This window comes from Drosophila mauritiana, chromosome 3R, assembly GCF_004382145.1.
Source record: "Drosophila mauritiana strain mau12 chromosome 3R, ASM438214v1, whole genome shotgun sequence".
Classification (NCBI taxonomy): domain Eukaryota; kingdom Metazoa; phylum Arthropoda; class Insecta; order Diptera; family Drosophilidae; genus Drosophila; species Drosophila mauritiana.
In genome coordinates, this window is record NC_046670.1 from 8,215,119 (window position 1) to 8,240,991 (window position 25,873).

At 46.9% G+C, this 25,873-nt stretch overlaps 4 protein-coding genes across 6 annotated transcripts in view; 3 read left to right on the forward strand and 1 right to left on the reverse strand.

Moving 5' to 3' along the window:
- Window positions 1–10,741, forward strand: part of LOC117143115 (sodium-coupled monocarboxylate transporter 1) — a 35,187-nt gene extending 24,446 nt beyond the window's left edge. The window contains exons 3-11 of one of the 2 annotated variants that reach the window (XM_033307600.1): window positions 1,025–1,269; window positions 1,335–1,482; window positions 7,972–8,146; window positions 8,243–8,378; window positions 8,820–8,979; window positions 9,057–9,275; window positions 9,331–9,709; window positions 9,776–9,918; window positions 10,032–10,741. In XM_033307600.1, coding sequence (XP_033163491.1) covers window positions 1,059–1,269; window positions 1,335–1,482; window positions 7,972–8,146; window positions 8,243–8,378; window positions 8,820–8,979; window positions 9,057–9,275; window positions 9,331–9,709; window positions 9,776–9,918; window positions 10,032–10,503 — 2,043 coding nt within the window. In that variant the 5' untranslated portion in view covers window positions 1,025–1,058 and the 3' untranslated portion in view covers window positions 10,504–10,741. The remainder of the gene's footprint in view (window positions 1–1,024; window positions 1,270–1,334; window positions 1,483–7,971; window positions 8,147–8,242; window positions 8,379–8,819; window positions 8,980–9,056; window positions 9,276–9,330; window positions 9,710–9,775; window positions 9,919–10,031) is intronic. The other variant, XM_033307601.1, reaches the window with a different exon arrangement.
- Window positions 10,742–11,171: 430 nt separating this feature from the next.
- LOC117145980 (ectopic P granules protein 5 homolog) lies at window positions 11,172–19,524 on the forward strand. Its single transcript, XM_033311887.1, has 15 exons — window positions 11,172–11,201; window positions 11,250–11,983; window positions 12,038–12,323; window positions 12,386–12,846; window positions 12,907–13,134; window positions 13,192–14,406; window positions 14,469–14,612; window positions 14,680–14,857; window positions 14,922–15,889; window positions 15,951–16,407; window positions 16,463–17,219; window positions 17,291–17,999; window positions 18,063–18,377; window positions 18,440–19,015; window positions 19,072–19,524. Exons 1-15 carry the CDS (start codon window positions 11,172–11,174, stop codon window positions 19,382–19,384), a joined length of 7,371 nt encoding a protein of 2,456 aa, XP_033167778.1. The 3' UTR covers window positions 19,385–19,524.
- Window positions 19,525–19,555: 31 nt separating this feature from the next.
- LOC117145981 (serine/threonine-protein kinase greatwall) lies at window positions 19,556–23,506 on the reverse strand. Of its 2 annotated transcripts, XM_033311888.1 has the most exons (6): window positions 23,164–23,506; window positions 21,856–22,689; window positions 21,637–21,795; window positions 21,437–21,565; window positions 20,259–21,261; window positions 19,556–20,187 (listed from the first exon to the last, which is right to left on the reverse strand). In XM_033311888.1, the coding sequence occupies exons 1-6, from the start codon at window positions 23,311–23,313 to the stop codon at window positions 19,922–19,924; spliced, it is 2,541 nt and encodes an 846-aa protein (XP_033167779.1). In that variant the 5' UTR covers window positions 23,314–23,506; the 3' UTR covers window positions 19,556–19,921. The 2 variants fall into 2 exon arrangements, with proteins under 2 accessions (XP_033167779.1, XP_033167780.1); XM_033311889.1 differs by lacking the exon at window positions 21,437–21,565.
- A 343-nt stretch (window positions 23,507–23,849) lies between these two features.
- LOC117144910 (CDP-diacylglycerol--glycerol-3-phosphate 3-phosphatidyltransferase, mitochondrial) lies at window positions 23,850–25,808 on the forward strand. The gene is made up of 2 exons (XM_033310345.1): window positions 23,850–25,119; window positions 25,182–25,808. Exons 1-2 carry the CDS (start codon window positions 24,055–24,057, stop codon window positions 25,599–25,601), a joined length of 1,485 nt encoding a protein of 494 aa, XP_033166236.1. The 5' UTR covers window positions 23,850–24,054; the 3' UTR covers window positions 25,602–25,808.
- Window positions 25,809–25,873: the final 65 nt, after the last annotated feature.

A 25,873-nucleotide genomic window follows, 5' to 3' on the forward strand; every position in this document is an offset into this window, starting at 1 on the left:
TTTACGACAGCTTCAGGTGAAGGAGAAAATCCTAAGCTGGGTTATGCCATTTCTTTTGGTGGCCTGCACCCATGGACCCCGGAATCACCAAGAATCACAGGGCAGCTCAACAGCTTGGCTTGGCTATAAAAACACAAAGTCGCCGCCAAAGTCACACTTAAGCTCAACTCTCCCTACCCTCGTCCTGATTACACCCACTCATGCTCACAGCAACTAAAGTACAGTGGAATGTCCTTACGGCGGGACGTGCATACAGATGTCAGCAAGTGGGGCGAAGTTCATAAATTCAAACAACGAGCCACATTTTCCAAGGGTGCACTGTAAGAAAAACTGGGAGGTTTTTGCAAGGTGAAGAAATATTGCCAAGTTATGAAATTTCAAAAAATGTTTTGGAAAATAAGTTTGCAGTAATGGGTTTCTTATGGCAGACTTCTTAAATCCTAAATGTTGAACATCTTTGGATTTGTATTATACGCTTATGTATCTGGAACCTACATTCTTTTGACTATAACTTTTTGGTCATTGCACTTGTGGTTTACGAATTTTCCACACAAAGAAAGTTAGTTTATTGTCACTCTGTGCTATCTTTTTGCACCCTTTAAGTTTTGTGCAGCCTCGTCTCTTTCGCCCGGCTCATTTCGCCTAACCCCTGCGCCCCCATGTTGATGTTGATGGGGTTCGTTTGGCTGTGGGTAGTTGCAAGTGTTATGATGGGTGCAGGCAACCCACACCACAAGGCGCACCCACACCACTCGCCTGCGGATATGCAACAATGTTGTCAAGTTTCCTGCTCGACACAACGTGGCCGCCGAGCCACGGAGCGCTCAGTTGGCATTATGTCCATCGGGCGTGACTAACATGCACATGCTCAACTGTGCTGGAAAACGTTTTATCCAGCTCACATCTCACCTAAAAGCCCAACCATGTCCCCACCATCCGAAAGTTGAAGAGATTGTGTTTGTTTTTTGCCGGTGACCAACTTGAATTTTGATTTTGATTCTCATTTCTTGCCCACTTTTTTCAGCAGAAGCAGCAGCAGGAGCAATAGCAGCATCAACATGGCCAAGGACTTGAGCACTATGGGATGGGATTATCTGATGTTTGTGCTGTTTATAGCCCTCACCGTTTTGGGTCCGTTGTGGAAACGCATTTTTGGCAAAAAGAAGGAGCGCAGCAAGGCCGACTATGTTTTTGCCACCGGCGGAGTTTCGATAGTGGCAGTCATGATATCCATTGCTCGTGGAACCTTGGGAGTGAGATCCGTGCTAGGTGAGTCTTTAAAGTGGTTTTAACTACTTGTTATTAAATCTTAAACTTGTAACTATATTTGCAAGGCTACCCCAGTGAATTGTACTACCGCGGATCGGCCATGTGGGAGATCATCTATGGCATGATGAGCGCCTATCCCATCGTTTGCTTCATGTTCGTGCCCGTGTACTTCAATCTGGGCATCACCTCCGTCTATCAGTACATCGATCTCAGGTGAGTCGAGCTACCAAGTCCAAGGAAGTCCACTCCCTAGAGCGCCACATCGTTTAATTAGTAAGAAGCGAAACGAAGCGAAGTGAAACGGCAGGCAACAGGACAGGAAAATTGTTATTTAAACATTCGTTTTAATTCCGCCAAATGCGACGCAGGAGCAGCAGCGACTGCTGTCCAAGGGTCCTGTGTCGCCTCTCTTATCGCCGAAGCGCACACAATTTTATTCTTCATTAAGGAGCCCAAATGAAAGTGAACAGAAAAGCGCCACGGGGCTCAGTTCAGTTCAGTTTAGCTCAGGTTCTGCTTTTACTTTTGCCAGGCTGCTGCGAGTGGCACAAGTTCGCTGCGTTGCTAAATAAATTTGAATTACATTTCACACAAAAAACGAGCAAACGGAGGAGCACAACAACAACAATGAGTCGCTAACAAATGGCCAAACAAAAGCCAAGCCGGCAGAGCAAATAATCTATAGATTTGTCCTTGCCCCGCCACGGATGGCAACTCTTGGTCACGGAGTCGCCCATAGTGAACTTGGTCGCTTGGATGCTATCGTCCAGTTGTCGTCAGCGCTACTGGGCCACCTCGTTTGCTCCAGCCCCCCTCACCCGAATTTAAACTGCTCCTACTATTCCATTTCCATTTCCATCTGTCGCAAGTTGTCGCCTCGTGGGCCTAATTGTTTTTTAAGTTCGAAATTAGTTAACAAATTTGTTATCAAATGTTTTGCAGTTTCGACAACAGAATTCAATTAATTGCAAAAACTGACAAGGCAAACAAGAGGGGGAAAAGGGGGGATGTTGGCCAGAGCATAATTTGATTGAAATTTAATTGGCATGTGCCGCACATTGACAAAATTCTCGGTGAGTTTTCCACAGGACGAAGGACCTGGACGTGGGCGAAAGCTGTGCAGAATTGACAAATTATTTAAATGTTTGCTTGAAGAACTGAATGTAATTTGTTAATTAGCATAAACAAACTGAAATACAAGACGAACTAATGGGGAGTCTAAGAGAAATTAATGATAAAATCAATGGCATGTTTCTACTACTGTGATAAGTCTCAAAAGTCCAAGGATTTTGCCCATGTTTGCATAAATTTTAACAAGGTTTATATTATATCCTGCTTAACAAGAATTTGGTTAATACCTAAAAGTAAAATCTTGCAAAAATACCTACCAAAAAAGGTTAAATTGATGACTACTTCTTCAATCACCTATAGACTTTCATTGTGCAATTCAATAAATTGTTTAATGGCTTTAAAACGCAGTTAAATTAATGACTGATAATGTTGGTCCCCAAAAAAAAATACCATTTTATAAATGTACATTTTACTCGGCTCGGACGCAACACTCAAACTAATTGAAGAGCGAACGAGTCAAGCCACTTCATCAATCTTAGTCAATCGGCTTTGGCCCCGAAAGCGGGCAAATCAAGAAGACAGGCTGGAGGAATCCGAAGAAAAGGGTTGCGGAGGCGCAACATGGCCAAATGTTGCCCCAAAAAGTTGGGCGCACAACATTTGGATGCCTCATTGTCGCTTGTCATCGCAACTGGCGCCCAGCGACATGTTTATGCATACAACTTCATCAAAATAGGCTGAGCCTCTGGACGGGCGGAGGCAAATGGTTGTGGAAATGGAAATGGGGTCTAGGGCACACACACACACACACGGAGGCCGATAAGTGAATATGCTACAAATTGGCAAAAGCCACTTGGCCAAACACATCCAACCAGGCCAAATAAAGCAAGTTTGAGGCAGCAGAGAAAAAATGAGGAGAAGACAAAAGCATGACGAGGACAATGCCATACGTGAAGAATGGTATAGTAAAAACAGTAGGCCAAGTCATACCCATTCTATCTTAAATTACAAAGTATAACTAAGCACTAGTTATCAAAAGAATACAAGTCAAATAGCTAAATTTCTAAGATACTTAACATATGATGTAGCTAACTTAGTGAACATATTGAATTAGTTGCTCATTTTGTAGGTATCCTGATACCAACTCTATCTTACTTGTTGCATACAATCCCAACAAGACAATATACCCTTGAAACCAATGACTAGCGGGTATCCAGCCAAAAAAAGAACCCATTGAAAGAGGCAAAGGAAAAAGCAGGAAACACAAAGAAGCCACTCGGTCTGAGGCTGTTGACAAATTGTATGACAATTCGTTTGTGCCATAATGTTTATAAATAGCGCGTGTTGTTGCCTGTCACTGGCATCAGGCATCAGGCATCAAGGATCAAGCACCGAGCCCCAGGATCTCCGCCCAACGAAAAACTTGCGAAACAAAAAACCCAAGACATCCCAAGCACAATCACACACACACACGTAGCCGCCCAAAAGTCGTGGATTCTCTCACTTGTCAGTCGCCTGTCGCAAGTGATGTCTGCCACTCAAATCTGTGGAGGAGTGGGTGGATTGGGTGGATTGGATGGATCGGGTGGATTGGGCGGATGGGTTGAATGGGGGCTGTGGCATGACCCTTGACTCGCTGCCAACTCAAGTGTTAGCCAACTCGCACAGAGATTTGCTATCTGGGCAACCATCGAGTTCAATGGTCAAGTAAAGTTGGGCTTTGTTCGCCCCGGATAATTCATACTGCCGGTGAGGGAGGAGCTAGTAGGAGCTGGCAATTACATGTAAATAAATTGATACCCAGCTTGTGTGCCAGAAAAGCGAAAGAGATCAATGCCAACAGTCGTTGGCACTTAGCAAATGGAAAAAATGCATTCCGGCTACCACCATGGTTTATTTACGAGTACAAGGGTGCCCAAAGTGCTTCTGAGTGAATGACAAGCAAATGAAAAAAAGCGACGCAAAAACCAGGTTGGCCCGGCCAGGATCGGAGCGGAGGTGGTGTGGTGTGGGGTGAGGTGAAGGAGTTCACAGGGGTCGGTGTTTTAGGACGACATGCATACGCATAAATAAAGACGTTTTCGGCGGCGCTACAAAGTGAGGCCGTGATTTGCAATTCAAAGGCAACAAAGTTGGGAGTAACACACATGCCCTGCGGTGGAAACAAGAATGGGGATATTGGACACAAGCCAAGAATGATACAAAATCAAGGTAGTTAGATAGAGATACAAATGGGTGAGTTTTTCGAAAAAATGCCAGCACAGTCCAGATAAATTTGGAAGATTTTAGAAATAAAACATCTACTTTTTAACTGGTTTTATAAAAGATTTCTCTCAACTGCAGACGATAAATCAACTTTAAGTGAATTGAACATCAAATAGAATTCAATATATGTACATATGCAACGAACGAAACAGATAATCCTTAAAGCCAGTTTGCTCTGGGTATCTTGTAGTCGATTAAATCAAGCGAAACCATTCTCCTTTGATACCTTCTTTGCCAGCTTTTTTGTGGGCGGCTTTTAGCGCATTGAAGGCACTCACAGGACACCTCACTTCGTATGGCTGATTATGTTTATTTATGCATGACAGTTAATGCAATCAAATGTGTCACCCTTGTTGTTGCCCCAGATGATTGCCTTTGATTGTAAAATTAACTCGACCCTCCCACAGGAGGAAAGCAGGAAAGTGTGGAGCTGGAAGCGATTTGGTTTGGGTTTGGCTGGCTAAACGGCGATTATGTGGCCATTGTACAAAACCACTCGTCATATTAAATTTGCCATTAATTTATGCCTTTGTCGCCCTGGCCGAAAATTGGCTTAGCGGCTTGCCATGATAAATGATGGCCTCCAGTTGCAGAGTAAACTCAATTTCCAGAGGGGGATGGGAATCGAGGAGCACCTGAAGTGGGAATACTGAATCCGCAGTACGGGCAGGGTTTAATTAATGGAACGGGGTGGTGGTGGTGGTGCTGACCTGCTCATTCGCTGGTAACCTATTTTCACACCCTCCAGTGATGGTGGTCATTGACGTTGTCCTGCCAGCCTGCCTGGTATCCTGCCATCCTGATGGTTAAGTGGGCGCGGGATGGTGGTGTAAATGGGAGCACAGCCGGCAGCTGCGAGTGTCCTTGCTGGTAATTGCTTGCCCGCTGGCATGGCTGCAGCAATTATTGCATACTTTGCGGCACTTACATTTCATTTAAAGTTATTAAGCGACAATCGCATCGCAGTACGTCTTTAATCAACTCAGCCAAGTAAATTATGCCGGCCAGGCGATCCGCTGACTGGTTAAATCAATTAAACTAAAACAAAAGCCAGCAGCAGGCCAACGTTCAATCAACTGGACGGCGGTGACAGCCCCAGGTCATTACTCACACACACACACAGTCGGAGTGAGATGGAGATGAAATGACAGGCAGACGGATTGGATAGGAGAGGAGAGTAGAGCAGGGCTGGGCCGGATCGGGCAAATCCTGGGCCAGGACAACTGGCCGAGCACTTATTGTGATGAACACAATGTTAACAGGCTAAATGAGAAACAAATGCCACAATCAGACAACGTAGGAAAAACAAGGAGCAGAGGACGAAATGAAAGGCAACCGAAAACAATAAATCGCATAAATCATATTAAATTGACATATCAGACTAAAATTGACCGCAAGCAAGCAACAAATGCGTGTGTGTGTGTGTGTGTCTGCTTGTGGGATATTGTATCCTACAATAATATTTCTTTATCAATTTCCACAACAAGCTCAAGCTGAAGCTCAGAGCTTAGTCCTGGGAAAAGCAAGAAAAAACCAAAGAACACGCATTAGATGAGACGCAGCCTAAATAAATGTTTGACCAACCAGGCAGGGTGAATCATATCACACCACTTCATATCGCAACGAAATTCCCGCCCAATGCCACGCCCACTCAATCAACACATATATGAGTTCATGTCCATGTCCATGTCCTTGGCCAAATTGGCCAGCCTTTTATGGTGGCCCTGGAGTTTCCTCTGCGGAATTTTCCGATTGTTTTCCTCCGGCCCACAGACGCAGCTGTGTCGCAATTAAAATGCGTATCAAGCATACGACGCGTTGTCATGTAAACCGCTTAAGCTCCTCCCGCTCCCATGTAAAGTCGATCGGGTAAATATGTTAAGCCCGCTTAATGCAAACCTAGCCTGGGGGCGTGGCCCCCACATCCCGCATATGCCAATTGATGTTTGCGCGCGGGCGGGCGGGGGGTAAAAGTGCAACATCATTAATTAATACACAGTACGATGGTTCGCAGCCTGCGGCCACGTTTTATAATAACCAGAGCATTATGGCGATTAAAGATGAAATCCAGTGCAACCCATTCCACATCTAAGTGTGCACTTAATCCCCGTGCCGAACACCTGGGTCACCAATCGCTCATGAACCACCCAACACCACCACCAGCACCAGCAAGTCCAGGACCTCAGCCAAGACACGGCCCGTTGACAGCCCAACTCGTCTCAGATCAATATTGGCCAAGGGCAATTAATCATTTAGTGGGCCATCTAACACACGTCGTCCAATGCAGAGACAACGAAGGACAAACAGTGAGGAGCAGAGGAGGAGACTGGGCAAATGGAGCGGAGTTGGGCACAGACAAAAGTGGATTATGCAGTCAGCCCAGATGTTCAACAAGAAATTACTTGTGATTACAACGCACAGTCCGGTGCAAGGATATGGCAACTATCAATACAGATTCTCCATAGTCCTGCATTATAAATCATGTTGAAAATCCAAAGTAGATTTGTTTAATGATTTATATGATAACAGATTAAATATTAATATTAATATGAAAAAAACGCATTTAATGCAATGTAATTAACGATTATTCCATTAATCTCTAAAAGAGAATGCAATTATTATTATAAAAAAAAAAGAGGGAAAGGAATCCACATACTACCACATATGGTAAAAGCCATATTCCTGGCAAAATACAACCACTTCATGCTTTAAAATGCCCAGTTTCGAACCGCCTTTTATAACAATTTAATAGCTTCGGAACGGACTGTTAACTTTATGCGCCAACTAGTGGCTTAAAGCTCAGGATGCCAATCAAAGGATTACGGACGCAAAGCCATTTATTTATTAAGAGCCATGCCGTGCCCGCTGGATGCGTGTGCGCAGGCACTTCAGACATTTCGACCATGGCCACATAACGCATACTAAACGATCATTAGGTGGACCCCCAAAGCAGTGACCCCACCCCACCGGCTCACCCCCTCACCCATCTTGTCGCACATTTCGCATCGAATTAACACACAAATTTTTACAACCTAGTCCATAAAAGCGCCGGCCTGAACTATAAAAACAATCAAAACGAGTTACAGACCCGCCAATTTTCTTAGGTTTTTCTCGCCCATGTCGTAAACTCGACCCGCCCGTTGCTCCCGATTCCACATAGCTTCTTTACAGCGCTAGTAAATCATAAAAAAAAGGGGCTGGAGCAATAATGAAAAACAAGAAATGCCACCCGAGCAGGGGACACACATTAAAAGGAGCTGCTAAAGGAGCTGCTTAATTATAGTAGTACGATGCACTCACCTGCTCCTGTTCTCATCCTTGTTCTTATTCTTATCGTTATCCTTTCCTTTCCCTTTCGTTTTCCAGGTTCAAGAGCCGCACGGTGAGATGCCTGGCATCGGCGACATATATCGTGCGGCAGATCTGCAACCTTGGCATCACCGTGTACACTCCCAGCGTGGCCCTCTCGACGGTGATTGGCATACCCTACTGGGCCTCCATTACGGGCATGGCCGTCATTTGCATATTCTTCACCATTATGGTACGTACTGTGCTCATCGCTGTGAGCCCGGGGAATGCCAGCGATTTAATGATGAAAATATTTAAATTCCTCTTCACCCTGTTTCCAACTCATTAGGGCGGCCTGAAGGCGGCTATCAACGCGGACGTCATCCAGACAGTGACCATTCTGGTTGTCACTGTGGCCGTTTGCATCCAGGGAACTATCTCTACGGGCGGCGTGAAGAAGGTTTACCAACTAAATCGGGACAATGGTAAGGGTTGTGGGTGTGGGCTGGGTTTCGATTGATCATGGCAGCTTATTAGCCAGCTGCCAGGATGTGTGTCTATGTGCGTGTGTGTGTGCATAGTGCTGACGAATGATGACTATTAAAATGGCATCCATTGTGGATTGCCGTTCGCTTTGCTTGTGTTCCTGCGTCGGCTCATTATGCACATAAATGATGATGATAAAAGTGGCATAAAACAGCGGCATCCGAATCCGAGGTAGGACGGAGGAAATGGCAGGCTCGCATGACGACAGTAATAAATGTGTGTCGGCGGAGCGTTTGTCACTCGAGTTTGAGTTGTTGGCTGTCATTGTGCGGCAATCGTGTGGCTCCTGGGAATCCCTCCACGTGCTCCTCCTCTAACGGCGGTTCAATCTTTTTCCCGCCATAAACATGCACTAAAGACACCGTTCCTTCCATTTCCAGGACGCCTCAACTTTTGGAACTTCACGGGCGATATGACTGTCAGAGTGGATACCACATCGGCTTGGCTGGGCCAACTGTTCATGTCCCTCTCCCAGATCGGCTGTCAGCAGAACTTTATGCAGCGTTATGTCAGCCTCAAGTCGCTCAAGCAAGTGCGTCGGTAAGTAACTATCTTCGGTGAACCACCTACTAACGAAAATATATTAATTGTTAAATAAATCTTATCTAATTTTTCAGTGTAATGCTGACCAATGTGCCTTTGGTGTTCTTCTTCTTTTCCATCTCCTGGATCTCTGGCATGGTCATCTACTCCACGTACATCAACTGCGATCCCTACGCCGAGGGCTACATTAAGAAACCCGATGAGATTCTGCCATTCTTTGTGGAGGATCAGCTCGGTTTTCTGCCCGGATTCGTGGGCATTTTCATGGCCACCCTGTTCAATGGCGCCCTTTGGTAAATAGCTAACATTCTCATAAAGTTCTTTCGCTAATCCAAGCTAACATTCTAGCATGATGGTGTCCAATCTGAACTCATTGGCAACGGTTATTTGGGAGGACTTCATCTCGCAGTTGCCCAAATTCAAGGGACTCTCCGACAAACAGCAGCTACGAATTCTGAAGTCGATCACCGTCGTCTGTGGACTGATTATAATGGGCGTGGCCTTTGGAGTTGGTCTGCTGGCGGGCGTTATTGAGTCCTCGCTGCTGGTGTTCTCGGCCACATCGGGTCCTCTGTTGGGTTGCTTCATCCTTGCCATGATGGTTCCGATTGCGAATTGGAAGGGCACCTCCGCCGGCATGGTCACCGCTTGCGCCTTCGTGCTTTGGATCATCGGCGGTGGCATGACCGTTACCAAGGACAATCCCCTGCTGCCCACCACCACAGATGTGGGTTTTTAAAGCATTTCCGTTTTGAATTTGATGCCTAATGCTTTGCTTCTTTACAAAATGTAGGGCTGCACCAACGATACGTTCGCGCAGTCCATTGGCAAGCCCATCGTGGAACCGGGACAGATGCCCTGGCTGCTGTCGCACACGCCCATTGATGGTTTCAACCAGAGCTTTGTGCCCACGCAACCCACAATTGCACCTGAAAGGTGAGATAATTTAATTATACTAGAAGTATTGCGAAAGATAGTACGTCACCTGTTGCAAATGCCCACTAGAACTTTGTTAGCCTGATATTAATGAACGCTTAATTCCCATGCAGATCCGGACTGGAGACCTTCTACTCGATCAGCTTCATGTACTACAGTTTAATTGGCACGGCATTGACCGTGATCATTGGCACAGTGATCAGCTTGTTGACTCAGCATCCGGATGACGCCTACGACGGCAAACTGCTGCATCCGTTGATCTTCCGACTGTGCGAGCGCTTCTCCGGCCGGAAGCCGTACTATGTGAAGCATGAGGAGGAGTCCGGACTGAATGGACGGAGCAGCAGCGACTCCTCGGCCACGACAACCACATGCAAGGAGGAGAAGGTGAATCACGGCTACGAGTCCTCGCCGGAGGACAAGGAGAAGAGCAGTCCCATTGCCGTGGTATTCACCACCTCCGAGGGAACGGGAACAGCGGATCAGCAGTCGATATGCGACAGCAGTAGGATTCAATTGGACATTGTGCCGGGCGAGGGCGAAACGGGAGTGTATCGCCAACTGTCCGGGCGATCTGCGCTCTGAGGGTTAACTATGTTGCATACGTAGATAGTCTGACCCTAAATCTTAGTCCGTAGTACGTAAGCTAAGCCGTAGAATAGACCAAGTTAGTTAGCCAAGTGTTTCATGTCTATAAAGATGCTGTGATTTCTGTGCGCGACTGTTGTTGAGCAATTGCTCGCGCATTTCATTCGCATGTACTTAACGCATATGTGTGTGCGTGGCAGCATGCAATAAATAAAGACAAATAAACGTATTTTTATAAAAAAAAACAAACACAAAGAATTACATTTTAAACACAAAATTTTACTTTTCGCGCGCTGAAACTTGCTAAACTTGGCCAGTGCTGCCCATCAAGTTGGTCTATCGATAACTGAGATGGCCAGGGCAGCGGGAGTGCTGCGTGAGTCACGACAGTTACATGAAGTAAGTTAAGCGGGGAATGAAGTGGATTTGTAATTAGTTAACCAAATGAATATGAAAATAAAAAATTAGTTGTTTATATGTTTTACAATGCATGCTTGTAAGCAGCGCTTTTTACTCGTGAGCCATCGTGACTGCTGCCAGCTGTTCTCCGGTTTCTCCCATCACTATTATATTTATGGGGCTTTTTGTTTGGCGTTGTTGCGCCCCCCAAAGAATGCGAAAATAAAACGCAAAAAGGCTGATCCCTAGGCAAGCAAACTTACAACATGGCCACGTTGGAGAAGCCCAAAAAGGAGGTGAGTCGTGGGCAATAAAAAGTAACAAACCTAATGCGTAAATTGCAGAAGAGCAAAAGGTCTCGCCACAGAGTGCCGATCAAAAAAGAGGAAGAGGAGCCTGCTGAGTTATCAACAAGTGAAGAACAAAGGCCAGCGGAGAATGTGTCGCTGTTGGAGGAATTCGAGCGCGTTGCAGCCTTGGCCAGCAGTTCCAGTGGCGAGGCAATCATAAGCCACGAGTGCTGCATTTCCAGCGATGTAGGAGTAACGCCGCAAGAGCCAGAAGGAACACAGGAACCAATAGAAACGGAGGCCGAACCCAGTGCTCCAAGTGCCCCAAGTGCCCCGCCCTCGGCGACCGTTCATGTCGTTCAGTATCCCAACCTGCAGCCCATGCAGCTGTCCAACGCCCAAGTGGAGGAGCATTCCGCTAAGATCGTGTACCGACAGGCGGAGTCGCCCACCGGTTTCGCACTGGCCAGGAGTCACATTAAGCCATTGAGCACGGAGGAACTGCGACAAATCTACGAGTGTCCCGAGCTGGAGCTGGCCAAGCAATTTGAGTTGGAATTCCTAATGAACTCATTGCTGGAGACCAGCGAGGCGGATCCGCTGTATGCGGCTGTCATGGAATACTATGAACTGCAGGGAAAAATCACCTCCAATCTGCACGATGTAGGGAAGCTGCGCAAGGGCTGCACCGAGTCCCAAAAACAAATCTGGGTCCGCCAGCCAGTTACACGCACTTTCAGTGGAACCTGTGGTGATGGCAATGTGGTCCAGGAATCTGTCACCTACGAGTGAGTCGAGTCTTACTTTTATCATGGAATTGCTTACCAAAATGTCTTTCCCAGTGTGATACAGGTGGATCCCATTAAGCTAGAAGTGGCCGAAACGGCTTTAACTGGCCTATATGACCTGGTGTGCCACGCGTATACGAACAACGTGATTACAGCCAAGATAACCAAAGTAAAGGTTGACCAAATTATCAACGATCTGCTGAGCTATCCCCATTTGGATGGCCATTCGGTGGTTTCATTGCACCACACACAATCTGGAGAGGCACTGCAGTGCGTTTCCCAACTAAGGCGAGCCATATCCATACTTTTCAGCTTCGTTCGCAGACCCAGTCCAAATGCAGTAATTCAATACTTTAGAGTTAAGATTGTGAAATCATATCTAATACCTTTTTACCCTCTCAGAATTTCGACAAAGACCTCAAGGAATGGCTGCGCAAGCTGATTGCTCTGCAACTGTTGCTGGCAACAAAAGAGGATCACTGGTTCCTGCTATTCAACATACTGCGGTGTCCCAATGGGGTCGGTTCCTGGGCTGCCCAATTCCTGCAATTGCCGGGAACGCGAGCAGTGCGCCGTGGTTCCCAACAGAACGAACTACCACTTGACCTAAACTCTCCCGAACTTAACCACTGCATGGCTGTGCTGCAGATTTTGCTGATGCCCGTGAAAAAGCGAAACGAATATCTCAAGAGTCAGGCTCAAGCTCACCGGGAACTTTCCGCTACGCCGGGAGCCACTGATCGCTGGATAGTGGTGGATTCTGATGGCGAGGACTCGCACACACCCGCCGGCGAATGCGTAGGCCTGAAGGAAAGCGACCTGATCGCCCTGCTCAACCAGATGCCTTTCGAGAAGATATTTACGTGAGTTGGAATGCCTGCATATGTAATTTGATTTGGTTCTAAAAAATATCGAATCCTTAGCTCGGCCCTGCGCATTGAAAAATTTCTGGACGACTACATTCTGGAACCGGATATGATCACGGCCCAGCAAATGCTCGCCGTGGTAGTGTATTTTTCCCAACTGGTCAAAACAATCGGTGAAGGATTACTGACCTACAATAACGAGCGATATAAGCAGCTGGCCAAACGACTTGGTCGTCTGGTCCGACATACTCTGCAATACGTGTTTGATTACAACGAGTTGTTCATGTGAGTAGATCACGTAATATTAATGTATGATTTCTTATTTACTTAACTACTGCGCAGAAACAACAATCTTTACAAATCCTCCGAGATGTACGAGCGCATCCAAGTGGAATTACAAGCCTTACTTGTACGCGCTTGTGGCTACATCTACCGCACCCGAAACCTGGGCACCTGGCAATACTTTTCAACGCTGCCCTTTGGCACCTTGGATGCAGAGGTGATCTGGCACTTGTTTTACTATCTGAATGTGGGCTTCCCCACGGATTTGGCCAACGATTTAGTGAGCAATGCGGAGGCAGCCTTTCAAGCGGAAGATTTCTGGCGCAAATTCGATCTAGCGAATGCCGATGTGGCGCCCGAGGATATGTACTATCTTCTGCAGACCTTCTTTGAGATGGCCATTGAACGAAATCGATCTAAGGATGGAAGTCTCGTCAAGGCAATCTGCCTGCACATCTTCCACATTGGATACATACATCAGTCTACAAGGGAAATTTGCTATAAAACTGCACGTGATATGCTGGCCAACTTAATGGATGAGGATCTCTTTGGTTGTGTGTTGGTTCAGCTGAAGATGCGATACGGAGAAGTAGATCAAGCGGCTTATCTTTTCAAAGCTCTGCCCCTGGAAAACTGGCACCCCAGCATGGATAGCTTTGAGGTGCTCTCCAACTGGCTTCTTCATTTTGATTACCAATCATCGGAGAGTCAATTAGCTCGCTTGATTATCGGCCACTTAAACTGGGGATTGGATGGCGAGGGTCGGCTCTTCCTGCCGCACAACATACACGTGAGAATGGCTCACCTCGTGAACGAAGCACTGAATAAATACGCTCCGGAGGTTATTGGTGCCTCCGGCATTTCTGAGAGCGTACGTCAAGTGTCCTCCCTTATTGATTCCACGCAATCGAGCCGAGAGCAGTTTACGAACTGGTGCTGGCGCATGGTCTCCGTTTTGCGGCTTCATCTGATGGATCAGGGTGTGCAGTCCGTAAGGCGCACTCTCCAACATCCGACGGAACCACTACTTTTTATTCCAGAACTGGAACGAATGGAGATAATCTTCCAGGGCGTAAATGAGAACAGACCCCTCGCTTTGTATGTGGGCATGTTGGTCAGCCTGCATGGCCATTCGATTCCGCTGATCTGCCAGCACGGATTTAACCTTCTTCAGCAACTGCTGCTCGATCACCGTCACGCGGCCACGATTCGCTGCTTGGAGTTAATAGTGCCATTGTTTTTGGAAACGCCAGAAACTCTGGCCAATTGTGAAAGGTTCGTTGTCGAATTGAATTTGGTGATTTAACGATTTATTTTATAAACGCTATGATTTCTAGTTTTCAAAAACTTATCACCACTCTATTAAATGCGGATCGTACATATCTAAAGCTGGCGAAGGACATGGTCTATGCAAATTCAATTGGCCCCATTCTAGAATTGCTAGACAACATGTTGCACCATCAGATTATCTCGTATACCAGGTAAACCCTTTTTTTCAACCATAGTTTAATAATTACCATACATAGCTGTATTATTTTATTTCGGCAGCTATGGCCTTTGTTCACCGCTCAATCTTCTCAACATCTGGCTCAACTGTTTCACCACACTGCCAGGATGGCCCCAGAACTCCAATTTATTGTATCTCCTGGACAGAATGCTACGTATTTCGTACCAGTTTCCTGACTGCCGTGCTCAGGCAGTTGAATTTTTCTACAATTACTACAAGGTTTATATAGTAATCAAGGATATTCTATACAGCTTAACTAATGTTCATTTGGTCTACACCACAGGATTGCACAGAATGGAAGTCAGCACCTAAGGGATCAGCTCTAAAAGCTTACTTCGGCGGACAGTCTGTGTCTCGCATTCCCCCAATCTCGCCCCAAAACTGCTGGCTGAATTTAGTGATACTTGAGATTGAGTTTCGTCTGGTGGACACGCGTATCTATCCCGAGCTTTTGCGACAGATTTCCGCTCAACCCGTGGAAGCGGCTCTCAAAAAAACCATCTCATTAAGCAAAACCAGTGCCTTTCCCGCCAGCCAGTTGGTAATATTCAAATACGCTCAACTGCTGGCCAGCATGGAAAGTAATCACGCTTTATTTCCCATCGTTTGCCAAAAATTTTTCGAACTCTATCTGTGGCGAGTGCCGACAGAGAACGAATCGCTTAACTTTAGTCACAATTTCGGTGTATCCGACAAGTTTTACGAATACAATGTGCCTTTGATGAAGAGTATTAAGTCCCAACTGAAGTCTGCTGAGTCGTACTACTCGGCGCTAGCAACCAAAAACGCCAGCGATGATGCCATGGCCCACTTCTATCGAAACTGTTGCAAGCTAATGCAAAACTGCGCGCTTTGGCTGGAGGATACTCAAATAAATCGCTTTACCAGTGATGCAGAGCACCTGCCGGCACAGTATAATTCTGAGAAACTGCGCGAACTGTTAAGTGGTCATGTCAACCACTGGACGGAGTTCCTGTGCCTCGCTTCGTTGCGCAAGGAGCAACGCCATCAGGCTGATCAGTGGGGCCGAAAAGTGATGAGACTTTCCAACCAAAAGGCCCCGAGAACACCAGTACAACCAAAGCCACGACAACCGCCTGCTCAACACATTAAAAGCCTGTTAAATAGTTACGAGAAGATTGTTGAGAATCCGATTCATGTTCGTGTGGAACCTATCAAGACGCCGCCGATCGATGGAAATATTGTTGTTCAGATTCAGAAAAAAATGAACACGTTGAACTCAACGGCCAAGTAAGATGCTAACTTTCATGGTATACAACTCAACATTACTTATTAATTATATCACTTTTAGCAACTATCATTATAAGACGTCCGAGCTAAATTCCCTGAATCTCAACTATTTGGAAAGTGTGCCAACACTGTTCTCAATGATTCCCTATGAAGAAACGAGGCGAAAGGAGTGCACATCCCTGCTCTTCAAGCGAAACTGTACTGCCTCTGCCCAAATTAAACTCACGCCGGAGCATATACGAATCAATGACGTTGTATCCCGAAAACAAACGCAGAATCGGGAAAGGCATGATAAAATTATTGAGGACATTTTGTTGGCCATGAGTGTAGACAGTTTTGCTCAAGCCATCGAGGAGTTGGGCGTCTGTGTCGGTGCCCTTCTGGTTGCCCCGTTGGAGTCAAGCGTCACGCAAATTGGCATTCGGGTCTTCTACCATATAGTGGATAACCTAAACGAGGTGACAATGAAATTCCAACCAACACATGACCTGTATTTTCAGGTTCTGGAGAAGCTTGGGGTAAGTAATAAATTTCTGACTGCTAAGATCTCATTTAATCCATGGTTTTGCTCAGGTGTTTCTAGAAGCAGACCAGGCCGCCCAGGGATTGGCTGTTCTTCGTTTGGCGCTCAAACGACCCGATCTTTTAGAACTGCTCGCCGCAGTCTTTGTGCCCAGTCGCACTGACGTGGATCACTTTCTGCCCATGTACGAGTTTCTTATTGACTCGCATCTCAAGCACTGCGATACACAGACTCTGTTCGTACTTTTCTCAAAATTCGATCTTTTGGGATGGATGGAGGCCTATCAGCCGAAATTGAGCGAGATCAACCGTCTGCTGTTACTGGTTCTGCAGGGACTGGAGGCATGGTCTCAGCCCGATAGCAGTCTTTTACAAGATCTGTTCCGCAGGCATCTAGTGCATATTTTTAATTATGATTTCCCACAACACTACGGCGAGGTAATGCAGCTCGTTCTGGACCGCACGTCGGATCAGAAACTGATGCCAGTTGTTCTTTTGGACCTTCTGAATGCTTTGTTCGTCCGATCCAACTGTGCGGAGTTGTCTTTGGAGCAAAGCGAAGTGCGGGTCCACGAACTTGCCTTGGACTTTGCCCGACGTCAGAAGTTATTCACCCTGAAGGCGGCAACGGACACCCTGCTGCTGTTATCCCGACACTTTCAAAAGGAGCGCCTCCATCATGGACTCCATGGACTGTATCCCAAGCACAAGGATTATTGCCAGGCACTAGTCCTGTGGTTCACCTCTTTCGGTCATACGCTTCTCGCTTCCGCCATTTGCAGCTATCAGGAGCTATTGGCTGATCAAAGTGAGTAGACAACCATTTTGGCAATATCTAAATCTTTTAAAATGTATCTACTATATCCTATTTATTGTTAGTCAGCGATATTGTGTTTGGTTCTATTGTGGAAACGTATAGCCCTTGGCTAATCCCATATACCGAAGAAACGGTTAGTGGCGTAGCCCACTGGATCCGCCAGCTGACACCTGGACAGAGCAAAGTGCTTCTACCATGGAGCGAACAGCATGTTAGCAGCTGCAAACTGATGATCCGTTCCTTCGTTGCCACCATAATACAAGTACTGCAGTATCTGCCTTCGTCGAACAAGATTCTGGAGCACGTATTCGCCTGGTATGTGCATCACTTTGCCCAATCCAGCACAACAGGTCACGTGCTGGCGCCCATTCACGAGGGATTGGCTCAGTTGCCCTGGGAACGTTTCCTACCACCGGCACAACACGTGGAGTTGCTCTATGATAGCCTGCAGAAATTTCTGCCAGAATCACACGCCATGCTGGGACACATATTCATTCGAATTGAATGGAACAATTGGTTTGCCCAGATGCCCCAGCCAGTGTCGATTCTCTCTCGACTTTTCACCATATTCGTTAAGATCGCCTTCGAACCCAACATTCACATTCACCCCAATACGAGCAAGATACTAGAGGACGCCATTCGTTATCCATGGCATTTGGTGGAATTCAGTGAGCTGGAGCAGCTGCTCAAGTGGTTCGTGGCCAGTGTGGAGCCGGCCATTGCCCTAAAGATCCCAGCCGAAAGTAACTATGCGGACCGCGCTGTTTTGGAGTAAGTTAAAAAGGAGTAGATGTAAAGTTGACTTAAATTTATCCAAGCTGTTCATTGTTGCAGACTCCTTCGTCTGGCTTGTGCCATGTTGCCGGGAAGCTCTGCGCAGGATGCTGTGGGTACCGCCAAGCGAATGCTCTACACCCGCTCCATGGTCCGCATGCAGCGCGCATGCGGAGCCAAGCACAAGAAGTTTTTGGCCACCAAGGAGGGCGAGCGTGCGTTTAGTAACGCATTCCTAGAGCTGCTGGAAAGCATCAATGGGGCTATCAGCAGCTGTAGTGATGATCGTACAATGGAGGAAAAGCGTCGAGAAGCACTCAACCTGATGCTGGAGCTGGTTGCGCCCACCCAGACGCAAAGCCAGGAAGTGTCCAAGTATAATTTACTTAATAGGTTTTACATTTTAAGCCTAACCAATTACCCTTAATGGCTTTCAGCATACACATAAAGACTCTGGTTTGGTGGCAGCAGCGTTGTTCTCCCGGCAACCTGGTCATGTGCTCCACGCTACCGGCCATCGGTCACCTCAACACATACATCGCCAGCATTTACTCGCTGTTGGAGGCCAGCATAGAGAACTACTTTCGCACCTCGCCGGAGAACGCATCCTGGCACGCGCCCAGCTGGCGAGGTCTAATGGAGGCACTGAGCATGTCGCTGCCGAAACTGGACCTTATGCCGATCTTGCAGGGTAGCTATTTCTTCTCACTGCACGTTTTCGTGCTCTACAAGATGGAGGAGATCGCGACGGATGGGGATAAGGTGACCTTTTTGCAGGACCTATCCCAGTTACTGGAGAATTTGAAAACCAGCCCACAGACGGAACCGCGAATGGCCCTAGTTTGGGGCGTGATCATCGCACGGGGCTGTCAAATTGCGCAGGTCAACCAGCAGGTGAAAAAGCCACTTCACATGCTGGCGAGGCACCTGCAGATTGCATCAACTAAGGCAGAAGGCTGGGGCGATGGTCTGTTGGGAGTTATTGGTCTGAAATCGGAGGATATTACCAACAGGTTCGTTTTTCCGATTTATGAAGATGAGTGGTTTACATTTCCAAATTCATTTTCAGACGAAAGGTGCTAACTCGTTGCTTAGCTTGCGTAATCTTTTCGCTGTTTCCGGCCAATCGGGAGCTTCGCATACCGTCAGATGAGTACGAAAGTGCGCTCCGGGAGCTATCTATGCTGCTGGCCAACAAGAAGTTCACCGACATCAAGCCCTTGATCGTTCGGGCCGTAAGCCTGCTCAAGGAATCCACATTTCCCGATGTCCGGGCCGTACCTCACATGGTCTGCCGACTCATCAGCATCTTCTACGAGGAGAGCTACCTGACAACCATTCCAGAGGTCTGGGACTTTGAATTCAAGTTGATGGCCACGTAGCTTACCGACCAAGTGGAATATTCTAAACATCCTAACAGCCAGTTGTGTTATTTTCCAGGTGTTATATATCATCTAACTAGGTATAGGGTAAATAAAGTGATACATTTTAAGCAATTGCAAGAAATACATATATAAAAGTGAACCTTTTTTTTACATACAAACAAGGGGTCATTTATTTTGTTTATCTTGTAGACTATAACTTTATTTGATATACATGTCTCGAAAGTGCATACTTGAAGCTATTTGTTTAAGCGTAGTTACAATAACAAAATCGAAATCAGTACCTGTATATAAACTCTCCACTGACCACGATCATCGATAATCATGACAGTAATAATCGACTAAATGTACACGAAAATTTAATGATACAATTGAATGAACTCTAAACAAAATATAAATACGTAGGACTACACGAACGATAACAGATGAACATTAAAGGTCTACTCTTAGGTATTGCTACATGAAAATATAAATAACGATAATACAGTGCTTGGAACGAGCACGCTGAGACGGAGGCAGCCGGGCTCCGCTTGGCAATCAGTCTTCTAGGGCAAAGTTGGACAGCTGCAGGTGCTGAAGATTGTTGCGCGCATCGAAATATCCCGTATCAGTGGGATTGTCTGGTGTCGGGACAAATGGCGGCTCGGTATTGCCAATATTCTCCCAGTCGATGCAGGCAAAGTGACGCATTTGCTGCACTTCCTTTGCGGCCGGTCGCTCATTGGGATCCATGGTCAGGAGCAGTTCCACAGCCTCCATGGATTCGACGGACAATGCCTCATCACCTTCTGGCCATTCGATGTCTGCGAGGAATTAGTAACAAAAATATAGCTATAATACGTGCAAGAAAACTCTTGAAATGTACTAAACTCACTCTTATTCAGAATGTTGTCAAATACTTTCTGAGGTGTCTCGTCGTTAAAGGGTGGAATGCCGGTCATGAACTCGTAGAAGCAGACGCCCAGAGCCCACCAGTCGACGGCCGGACCGTGACCTTGCTTCAGCAGTAGCTCCGGCGCCAGATAATCGGGTGTGCCCAAGATGCGCTCATTAGACACGCGAGCCCCGCGACGCACTGACTTCGGTGTCCGGAATGGTGTATTGATGTTGACGTTTTTCGGCGTCTTTGGTAAATTGCCGGCTCCATGATTGATAGGCGACATCGTGGGATCATCGGACAGTTTCAGATGGTACTGAATGCCTGACATCTTATCGGCGGTCGCATGCTCCCGTTTCTTGTTCTCAATGGACAGGGGAAGAGCGAACCGAGTTGCCTTGAGCTTCCCAAGAAGACCCCCATCCCGACGTGGCAACTTCTGAGAAGATACGGGCGTAGAGAAGACCACATTGGCCACATTTGCTTCCGGACCAAGCAGATGATTTATGGGCATTTCGTCATCGGATAAAGAGCGCACCTTTAGCACACCCCGGATGGGCGAGGAACGGGCCTTGCGCTTCTTGGGCGTGCTGCTGCCAATATTGAGGATTTCGATTTCTTGCGTTAACCCAGTGTTGGTACTTCCATTGCTCGAACTGCAGCCATCGGTATCCATGCTGGACATGTTGTCGGAACGATTGACCAGATTGATCTTTCGCTTCATGCCGCGCAGGAAGTCGGGGCGCTTAAAGTGCTTGGACAGATTGCGAAACGGCGAGTTCATGTTGATGCCACTCATCTCGTTGCCGTTGGTCACGTTGTAACTGCGCGAGTAATCCGAACAGCTAAAGTCCTCCTTGGACTGGCTTAGGTTGTCCGCATTCTTCTCAATCGACGAAGCCGTGCTCTCGCTATTCAGATTCAAGTGGCAGCTGGAATAGTCGTCGCCCTTGCGACTGGACACCCCTGAATCCTCCTGCCCCTTTGAGATGCGATTCCGCTGAGGGAATAGTAGAGGTAGTTATTAACTGAACTACCTACATAAGTGGTATACATATCTTTTAACCTATTCAATTTTGGTTAGTTGTAAAGTTAGTTATAAAATACTAGCTTGTTAAAACAGAAAGGGAAACCCCATAATGGACAGACACACACTCATGCACATGCCAACGCACCTCGTCGACCGATCGCCTGCGCACCATGGAAAACTCAAACGAAGCCTCGATTGCGTTATCTATCTTGGGCAAATGTTTGCCTTCATTGGTGGCCATGTTGCTGCTGTCTTGCTCGGCCAGCTTGCAGCCCTTTCAGAGAATCAACCATTTATGCAAATAAATACAGAGATTACGGGTTTGGCCGAGTTCTAGCCACTTACCTGACAGGGTGCCGCATCCAAGACGAATTCCACGCGTCGCTTGCTGGGGATCGCATTGCCCGCAGCAGCACCGTCCTTAGACTCCAGTGGTGGTGAGCATTTGCTCAGATCAGCCGAGTTACAAGTGTGAAACGAACAAGACGAGCTGCTATCCTGGGGCTGAAGATTCGGAGAATGATGGGTGAATAAATCCGTTTTATTTGCCATATGTTTACCCACATTTACGTTGGTTGTGCAGGTATGAGTAATGGATTCATTGGCCTCCTCGGCAGAAAAGAATGGGGAAACCCCAGATATCTTGCTGTCGCTCGTCTTCTCTGCATCATTGAGTGAGGTGTCACCCTCGCTATCCGACAGCTCCATTATCAGACTATGCTTGTTGATGGCCTGCAGCAAGTGGGATGTCCCCGTGGCCACCGAGCCCATTCCATTGTTTTGTCCACTTGAAACAGAACCGAAGTCGTGCAGCTTTTTCTCTGACCCAAAAGACAAGTGCGAGGTAAGCGACAAAAGCTGGCCAGGCGTGCGTGCGTTTAAATTCGGTGAGCAGTTTATAAGGTCTGATATTTCCAGATCTCGTCGCATATCGATCTTGCTCAACCCAAAATCCGTGAGCTTCACATGGCCACTGGAGGAGAGCAACATGTTGTCCGGTTTGATGTCTCTGTGGACAATTCCGTGCTGATGCAGATACTGCAGCGCCATCACCATCTCGGCCACGTAGAACCGGGCCGTGGGCTCGTCAAAATACCCAAACATGGCCAGCAGTGACTTGAGATCCCCGCCCACCATGTACTCCATCACCAGGTAGACGTAGGAGAGCGATTGCAGGGAGTAGAAGAGACTGACACAGAACTGGGAGCGGGAGAGGGCCAGGGCATTCCGCTCTGTGATCACCTGGGACACCATGTTCTTGTTGATCATCTCCGACTTGCGCATCACCTTGATGGCGAACAGCCGCTTCGAGTCGTTGTTCTTGTAGCCAAGGAAGACTTTTCCGAAGGCGCCGCGGCTGATTGGCTTAATGATGACAAAATCCTTGATGGTGGGAAGCTGTACGAGGAAGCAAATGTATCCATTACGATATAATTAAGTGACCTAAGTGGTGGTGGTGGTGATTCTTATAAACCAAGACAGAACAAAGGAAAATAATTTAGCTGAAGTTAGACATACAATAACTTCAATTCTAGATATAGAGCAGATCTTAAACAATCTTATGTGTATATATGTATATAATAGAAAAGAAAATGAAGAGAGGGCAATGTAAAGTACAGAAGATAAATAGAACTGTAAAAATGTTTTTGCAATGGAACATCCTATATAATATAACATTTCAACGTACATATGTTTATCGGTTTGCTAATAATACATAAACCTGATCTTTTCACTAAGTCTTAAACATTTACTGCCCCTTTATGTAAATAAACAATGTGATTTGGCGCATTTCAAATTTTCTTGAGGAGCAACCGTGGCTAACTGTAAACCACCCACGTGTGGTAATCGCTAGTTTGCGATTCCTCCGCGTACCTTGGCATTCTGGGAGTGATTCTCCGGCTTGGTGGTGAGGATATTGATCTTGTCCAGCAACTGCTCACTGTCGATCAGCGAGAGGGTCTTTTTGGGGGTTTTGTAGTCGATGTGGACATCCGATTGCGAAGTCGCATCGGCGTTTTCCATATCTTCCAGATTTCCGACGGTTAGAGTGCGATTTTCTCGCGGTTTCGAACAATATATACAATTATCGTATAGAGATAGACACTGTATATAATTCGATGTAGACCTGAATGCTATTAGCTTGTTTATTGCACAATTTTTATTTCAAACAAACATTTAAAACAGCGCGTCTATTTTCTATGACCTGAACTAGAGGTGGAACTAATTCGATTCTTAGTATTATCGATGTTTCTAGAAATTTGACAACATCGATTTTATTGCAGTTACAGTTTCAAATTAAACGATGTATACCATAAAGAAATGCATATTTGTAAAATACCCATTTAATATTTCAAGTAAATTTATTCAAATATTTTCTTATGCATATATATGAAAGGAGATATACATAAAAAGTTGAAAAATGTAAGACTAGTGATATATGGTTATGTTTTTATTAATTTGATTTAAATATTATTTTTTTAAAGGAACACATAACAGGATGACCATTATGAATAGTCGATTATTTCCGAAAACTATAAATTGTAATCGAATCCCAGCTCGCTTTGCAACACTTGCGTTCCACCTGGAATTTATTTACGTGCTGAAATTTCGAGTATTTTTGTGATAAAACGGCACCCCATGAATGAAAGTCTGTTCCGGATACAGCCAAACAGGCAGTGAGCAATGCGCCATACCCTATCATCAAATAACCGCCGCCCAGAGTGAGGAGCCGCTAGCCAATCCGTCAGAGAAATCCGCGCCAAGATGATGCCATACCTTCGCCGCCTTTTCAGCCAGGAGCTCTCTCCGGCTGCTCAGGGCGACTTCCTGGGCTGTCTGCAGCAGGCGCCGAATGTCCTGGCCACCGGATTCCCTGGAGCACCCGCACTGGAGAGCCTAAGTTGGTTACACAACCTAGCGCCGTGCTTCCCGCTGCGAGGCGATCAAATTCAGGTCATCCACGAGCCAAAGCACTTCTACGAAACGCTGGTGCAACGCATCGGTCAGGCCAAACGCCGTATAGTGCTGGCCAGTTTGTACCTGGGCACCGGTCAACTGGAGAACGCCATGGTTCAGACGTTGCGTCACAGCCTGGAGCAACAGTCTGCCCTAAGGCTCAACGTGCTGTTGGACTTTACACGCGGCACGCGGGGAATCCTCAACTCCAAGACCATGTTGTTGCCACTGGTCCGCGACTTTGCCAGCCAGGTGCAGCTCTCCCTGTACCACACCCCTGATCTGCGCGGGATGACAAAGCGACTAGCTCCGCCACGATGGAATGAGCTACTCGGACTACAGCACATGAAGGTCTACCTCTTCGACGATGCCGTGATCATCTCCGGCGCCAATCTGTCCAATGACTACTTCACCAACCGGCAGGATCGATACATACTCATTGAGGACAAACCGTTGGCGGATTTCTATGCGCAGTTCATCGAACGCGTGCAGGAGTTTAGTTTGGCAGTTGCGCCAGATGCCAGTGAGGGACTGCACCGCAACTGGCGAATACTGCCGTACGAGGGCACCAAGGAGCAGTTTATCCAGCTTGCCCGGAAGCGTATCTCCGACCTAGTGCAGGAGACGTTTCAGCGGCAGACGCAAACTAAAGACCAGAATCCGCAGGCAGACACATGGATTTTTCCGCTGCTTGAGATGGGACAGATCGGCATCCATCACGACAGCGTGGTGACCAAGCGGCTGCTCTCCAATTGCGTGTCTGGATCACGGCTGAAACTGGCCACAGGCTACTTCAATTTGACGCAGGAGTACATGGACACGCTCACGCACAAGTGCCTGGCCCAGTGCAGCATACTGATGGCTCATCCAAATGTGAGTGGCTATCAGTAATAATTTAGTTGACCAATAGTAACCTGATTTCATTTATTTTCCAGGCAAACGGCTTTCAGGGTGCCAAAGGACCAGCGGGCGGAATTCCGGCTGCCTACACACTGATAGCCAAGAGTTTCTACGAGAGCCTGGTCCGCCGGAAGCAAAACCACCGCGTCAACTTCTTCGAGTACGAGAAGCCCGGCTGGACGTACCATGCTAAAGGTCTGTGGTACTACCTGCCCGAGGCGCTACTGCCCAACCTCACGCTCATCGGCTCTTCGAACTTTGGCGAGCGATCGGTGAACCGCGATCTGGAGACGCAGGTGTGCCTGGTGACGGCTAATAAGGATCTGAGCCAGCGGCTGCAGGCGGAAGCTGACCGGCTGTACGATCTGTCACAGACGGCGGAGCGGGAAATCGTCCAACGACCAGTTCCGCGATGGGTCCAGGCCGTCGTTCGCATATTCAGGAATTTCTTCTAGGCTCTTTGATACAATAGCTTAATTTTTTTCGTTCTTTGTTAAGGCCCATATCCCAAGTAGTTAATTTAGTTTTATAATTCGTGTTTAATCTTTGCCCTGGGCAAGTGTTTCTATTGCTGGTAATTGTTGCTTTTGTACACACTCTAAAGTTTGTTAAATAATAAAGAGAATGTTATACGGAATCGAGGGTATGCAGAAGGAAAACTACCACACTGTGTTCTTATCACCAGGGGGATCAAAAGTTCAGAATCAAGCGCATGTGTTATTAATAT